This window comes from Microsporum canis, genomic scaffold (genome assembly GCF_000151145.1).
Source record: "Microsporum canis CBS 113480 supercont1.8 genomic scaffold, whole genome shotgun sequence".
Classification (NCBI taxonomy): Eukaryota; Fungi; Ascomycota; class Eurotiomycetes; order Onygenales; family Arthrodermataceae; genus Microsporum; species Microsporum canis.
The window spans coordinates 584,783-590,782 of NW_003299162.1; the positions used below are offsets into that span (position 1 = coordinate 584,783).

Below are 6,000 nucleotides of genomic sequence, written 5' to 3' on the forward strand. Positions count from 1 at the left end.
AGCGAGATAACTAAGTGCGAGCAGATAATAAAAAGTACTATCCCGTAATACCAGACAGGTCATGGCTCATCTTCATTCTTTTGAACAGGTAGCGGTGACCGAACTGTAGTATCTACGACGTCTTCATCGTACGTCATGCCATCCAACATCTGCGCCTCAGCCCGTGTGGCCGGGGTATGTGGTCCAGTGGGTGACTGTGGTGGTTGCTGAGACTGGTGCTGGTATGTGATTGGGTGGGAAAAGCGGCTTGAGGTAGGACTGGAGGCCGCTACTGCGGTGGTACTGACGCCCGTCATAGACGAGGACTGCCTGATTAATCCGGCTGCAGCTGAGCGTTGCACGGCAGTGGATATTGGCCCGGAGACGGTGCTGTTTGCTCCCTCGCCGAAGCCAACAAGACTTGCATTTCCTTCGTCACTAAAGGCGTCTGTTGAGCGTGCATCGGCATCGTCTGCATCGATGTCTTCTGCGCCAATGGGTTCATCGTGCCCGAAGACGTCGTCGCTCCCGCTGGCCCAGGTGGTGCGTGTGAGCCCACCAAGGCTGCCACGGCTTATACTTTCCGTCGCGCTGGCGCTGCCGACTGTACTACGCTCCTTGAGCATGTGAGGGTGGGTATCAAAGTATTCCTGTCCGTGCGAGAGTCCGCTGGACTGGTGTAGCTGAAGAGGGTTACCACTACCTGGTGCTGTGCGGGCAGAGAGGCGTTCAAGGCCAGCAAGTCGCGAGATACGGTCTGCGCGCTCTGCATCGAGGGTGGTGGTGGAGGTTTCAGACGCACTGGAAGAGGACCGGTGCGGTCTGTGGGTGTGGGGCCGTCGAGCTCCCTGGTGGCCATCCTTGATGGCTACGGTAGACAGCGCAGAGAGGGAGGTTGTCCCAGAGTTGGGAGTGCTCCTGTATCCATGGTCAGAGGGACGGTTTTACCTCATCTGCATGAGCTGATGGAAGAGGGAGACTTACGGGCCCATGTCAGAGGGGGTGACGGGGTCGGAGGGAGGCGGAGGAAGGTTGATGAGCGTCGGTGTAGTCATTTTTGAAGCAATAGTGGTAGCGGAGCTGTTTACCTGTGTAGAGAAGAGGCTGTTTCGGGGTCAGTATATCTATCCAGGCGTTAGCAAGGCACATCCATATACAACGAGAAGTCACCCACCAGAGACGTGAATAAGACACAAGCAGCAGTAGCAGTATCAGTCAGTACAAACGAGTATATATCACTAGATGAAGCCGTCGGGAGTTTTCTACCGGCTGTCTTTGATGGCGGTTCTCCTTGTTCTTGTTCCTGAAACGGAAGAAGAAGATAGAAAAAGAAGGACGTCATCGAAAGGAGATAAGCTTATGTAAGCATGCCTCTCATAGGCCGTTTGATAGGCGCTCACTACTTATATATATGCAAACAGTCTATCTCTACGAATAATTCTTAGTCTTTAAGTAGGCTTATAATATATGTAAGTCTATTTATTCTGTTAGAGAGATTATATCTTTCCTGCCGAAAGCCCATAGGATGTCTAAGAAACTAATCTGTGAGATAGGGGAGAAGAGGGCCAGGCAGACTGAGACCAGAAGGCCATTCGTAAGAATTGCAGTGCTAGTATTACTTTCTCCTTGTAATCAGCATTCTGCAATCTCTCTCCGCATTTGCAGGAAAGGAGGCAATGAAGCACTTGGCGGGGAGGAGCTGCGGTTCGCCGTTGGCTCCCAGGTTCTCAGGGCAAAAGGGGCTGCCGGGAGCGAGAGTGATATCGTAGTCCTTGAGGACGTTGGCGACAATGGTAAGCATTTCGACCCAAGCCAAGTTGCGACCGATGCAGTTGCGCGGGCCATAGGAGAAGGTGAAGAGATTCTTCTTAGCCTCGTCGTTATTGATGAATCTCTCGGGCTCAAAACGCTCAGGTTTATTCCAGATATCTTCACTCATATTGACCGATCGAAGGTTGACGTAGATTTCGACGCCAGGAGGGATATAGTGGCCCTGGATGTCGATGCCGCGGGCCTGGGAGATTCTAGGCGTGACGCCTGCGGTTGTGGGGGACACACGAAGTGCTTCGTAGACGACGGCCTCGATGAAAGGTAGCTTGGAGAGAACTTCACGGTGCAGGATCAAGTGGTCGGAGTCAAATGCGGAGCGGACCTCGTCAACCGCCTTCTTCAGCTTGTTAGGGTGAAGGAGGAGCAGATGGAACACCCACATGATGGCGCTGGACGTGGTCTCACTGCCTGCCAACATCATCATGATGCACTCTGCCTGGATCTCGGGAGGCGACATCTTGACCTTGGAGTCGGGATCTTCAGCCTCGATGAATGCCTGTAGCATATCGGCAGGAGCCTCGGCTCCGGTCTTGAGAAGATCCTTTCTGGTTGAGACTGCGTCTTTGCTATAGTCGGCCAGCTCCCGGTACATGGACTTCCACGGGCGCATGATGAGCGAGAACGGCAGAAGCGAAAGGAGAGCCAAGATTGCGGTGTAATCAAGCAGGTCCATGATGATGGCAGACCACTTTGTGACCGAAGAGCTGCCGTGGCCAATTGTGTCGGGATCACGGCCAAACGCAAGAGCGCTCATGATATCAAAGGTGACCAGCTGAGTGTCGATTCGGTAGTTAACCTCGGTCGGCTTCCCCTTGTTCTCGTCAATGAGTCTGTCCCATTTGGATTGAATGGCCTGGAAGCCGTGTCGCTGGATGACAGGCTCCATCTTGTTGAGGTAGGCATAGTTGAGGTACGGGCCAATCTGCCGTCGTCGCTTGCCTGCGAGAACGGGATCCCTCTGAGACACGATGTTCTTGATCGATCCGTCATCAAAGACGTCGAAGAAGTCGGCCTTGCGGAAGTCCTGCGATCCAAGAATGGCGCGCACGTCGGCGGGGTTATTCACACAGACGGCATTGGGCTTGAAGACATAGATGTCGCCGTACTTTTCGCGGTCCTTTTGCACCTGCGTGGCAACCTGGCCGGAGAAGTTGTTGACATGGCCTCTCTTGGACGTGAGCCTGGCAACCAGAGGGCCCGGAACCTTCGCCAACGGCGACAAGAACGCATGAAGCAGCCTGTAGGCAAAGAAGGCAGCAAGACCAGTGGCTAGAATTGGCACAAAGCGCAGCTCCCTCATCAGATGTCCGTCCATATTGTGAGATGCCGTTGTTTGAGCGCAGAGACGAGCGTCTTGCCCGTCTCGTTAGATAAACCTGGTGGAACGGACATAGTTCTGCTGTGCATGCGTCTGCTATGTAAGTGACATGCGAATCCTGGCTCGAATTCTGTCCTAGGTACGGATACGAGTAAACCCTGTGCTGGAGATCCACAGCCTAGCGCTTATGCCTACTCTATCCCTGCAAACTTTGCGGCTGCGGTGTGGCAGGGCGTGTCTGCATTGCATATACGCATGTACGGAGTACTCATTCTGACGACGTGTTTGTTGGAGACGCAGATTATGGCAAAGTTGAGAAAATGCAATGTGATTTTATTGTTCAGCTCTCCTGCCAACTACAATGAGACAATCTCTTTCGGGGTACTTGGGGGTGGTGAAGAGTGTGCTCTTGGTGGGCATGATGCGTGGCCTGCCCATCTCGTCTACATTGTGCGGACCACACACGCTGCCGCTGGGAAGAGAGATATCGTAATCCTTGAGAATGTTGGCCAGGATGACCATCATCTCCACCCAGGCCAGATTTCTACCGATGCAGTTTCTGTGTCCGTAGGAAAAGGCAAAGACGTTGCGCTTAGCCTCATCGTTGTCGAGGAAGCGGGTCGGGTCATACAGGTAGGGCTTGTCCCAGACGTCCTTGTTGGCGTGGGCTCCGATCATGTTGATGGCAATCTCTGTGCCGGGCGGGATGTAGTGGCCTTGGATGACGATGCCGTTCGTGGGGTTGACGCGGGGCATGAAGCCTGAGGTGATGGGCGAGTAGCGGAGTGTCTCATAGATACACGCAGTCAAGAACGGAAGCTTCTTGTTGCAGTCGTCAAACCCGACAAGATGGTCACGATCGAACTGGCTGCGGACCTCCTCCACCGCGCGAGCAAAGAACTCGGGGTAGAGCGTGAGCAGGTGCAGCACCCACGACACCACAAACGATGTAGACTCGCTGCCGGCCAGCTGCATGGCAATGCTCTCAGTGCTGACTTCGTGGGGCGTCATCCTTGCTCTCTCAGATTCAGGATCCTCCGCATCCAAGAACGCCTGAAGAAGATCGACGGGCTTGGGGTCCGCCGTACCGTCATCCAGAGCCGCACGGCGCTGCTCGACGGACTTCTCAGCGTACGAGACGAAGCGTTCGTACGCATCCTTCTTCTTCCTGATGAGACGGGAGAACGGGTACCAGTTGAGGAGGGGAAAGTTCTTGGTCATGCCGAGGTAGAATCCCGTTGCCTCGATCCAGCGGATGATGGTCGGGTCGTTCGTTTCCAGCGCGCGGAACTCTCGACCAAAGGCGAGGATGCCGACCGTGTCGAAGGTGGCATACTGCGTATCGTTGCGGAAGTTGACGGTGATGGTCTTGCCGTCTGCCTCTTCCAGCTGCGCATCCCATTTCTTCTTGATTGCAACGATGCTGTACTGTAGAATCAACGGCTCCATGCGGCCCAGGTAGCCGTGGTTCATGTAGGGTCCGATCTGGCGACGGCGCTGGCTGGCCTGCGCAGGGACGCGCGTGGTGAAGATGCTGGCCCGGCCCTTGATGTCGAGCATCCGGTACACATCCGTCTTGACGAACTCGTACGAGGTCAGGACGGTCTTGATGTCCTTGGGGTTGCTGATACTGATGCCGTTGGGCTTGAGCACGTAGATGTCGCCGTAGCACTCGTAGTCCTCCTGCACCGACCTGGCGCCCTGGGCGAGCACGCGCTTCAGGACAGAGTGAGAGGCGAACAGGCGCGACCATATCGAGCCCGGGATATGGCGTAGAGGGGAGAAGAAGAGCTGGTAGACAAGGCGGTAGCCCAGCAGGAGTACGACCGCCGTGCAGGCTGTGGACATATAGCCGTAGCCACGCACGACGTCGAGCAACGCCTTGATATCGATGGCTGCCGCGAGCATTGCTGTAGGAAGCGGACAAACAATCTCTGTGAGTCGGTCCACCAAGCCGCGAGCTGTTACCTGCCTATGCTAGGAATTGGACAGTGAATGCAACGCACCATGAAAGAATGCCGTGTAGAAAAACTACATAATAGTAGTATAGAGTGCTAAAAATAGTTAGAGTTAAAAGGTTAAAAAAGGTTAAAAAGGCTAAATAGACATACTAATCGCCCGTACTATGTAGAGTCACAGTCTTGGTCTTGAAGCCATCGTGATCTGCCGTGGCAAGGTCTTCGTTCATCTTTCCATGCCTAATACGGGCTCGTACGCGAATGTGATGAAACCTGGGACGGGAGGACTCTGGTCTGCATGCAACGCTGTATGCCGTGAGGACGCCCTTCCAAGGATCTGTCTTCTCATCGAGTCTAGCCGTCAGCTTATGCTTCTTAGTGCTGATATATGGAGGACATCCCGGTGGCAGCGGAGGTCGACGCTGCAGCGCTACGAGGCCATAGCCTGACTCCCGCACCTGGATACGACCGCAGGCCAAGTCTAGAGCGTCGAACGTCTCACGGGGAACGAACAGTGCTGCCGGCATGCGCTCAGTGAGGGCTGGCGCTGACGGATGCCAGCCGTGGCTGTCACTGCCGGTTGAGCTGTGAGGAGGTGTATATTGGATGGACTCGAGCGGCCGTACAGTCCGTCTTGAACGTCGTTCTGGACATCATTCTACTCTCTATGAGAATCAAGTCGATATACCAAGATCATGCCTGTTGCCGACATCGAGATGGTCACTGGCTCTGCCGGCCACGTCGATAGCAAGGCCGCGTCTGAATACAGCACCGACCTCAGGAGATGGCGTCTCAGGGTGCACGAGGGCCGCCATAAGTGGGAGTATGTCGACGAAGACGCTGCCCAAACGCAGCAGCAGACCTTCGCGGAGAACTACTGGCTGGGCCAGGAGTACGAGCTCCCCAAGATGAGCA

At 54.8% G+C, this 6,000-nt stretch overlaps 4 protein-coding genes across 4 annotated transcripts; all 4 read right to left on the reverse strand.

Moving 5' to 3' along the window:
- Positions 1-59: 59 nt before the first annotated feature.
- Positions 60-1,034, reverse strand: MCYG_08149 (conserved hypothetical protein; the record flags this gene model as incomplete). Its single annotated transcript, XM_002843020.1, has 2 exons — positions 60-897; positions 964-1,034. The coding sequence occupies 2 exons, from the start codon at positions 1,032-1,034 to the stop codon at positions 60-62; spliced, it is 909 nt and encodes a 302-aa protein (XP_002843066.1).
- Positions 1,035-1,594: 560 nt separating this feature from the next.
- MCYG_08150 (cytochrome P450 4F12) lies at positions 1,595-3,124 on the reverse strand (the record flags this gene model as incomplete). Its single annotated transcript, XM_002843021.1, has 1 exon — positions 1,595-3,124. The coding sequence occupies one exon, from the start codon at positions 3,122-3,124 to the stop codon at positions 1,595-1,597; it is 1,530 nt and encodes a 509-aa protein (XP_002843067.1).
- A 336-nt stretch (positions 3,125-3,460) lies between these two features.
- Positions 3,461-5,035, reverse strand: MCYG_08151 (cytochrome P450; the record flags this gene model as incomplete). The annotated part of the gene is made up of 1 exon (XM_002843022.1): positions 3,461-5,035. The coding sequence occupies one exon, from the start codon at positions 5,033-5,035 to the stop codon at positions 3,461-3,463; it is 1,575 nt and encodes a 524-aa protein (XP_002843068.1).
- A 64-nt stretch (positions 5,036-5,099) lies between these two features.
- MCYG_08152 (uncharacterized protein) lies at positions 5,100-5,900 on the reverse strand (the record flags this gene model as incomplete). The annotated part of the gene is made up of 3 exons (XM_002843023.1): positions 5,100-5,181; positions 5,239-5,731; positions 5,774-5,900. The coding sequence occupies 3 exons, from the start codon at positions 5,898-5,900 to the stop codon at positions 5,100-5,102; spliced, it is 702 nt and encodes a 233-aa protein (XP_002843069.1).
- Positions 5,901-6,000: the final 100 nt, after the last annotated feature.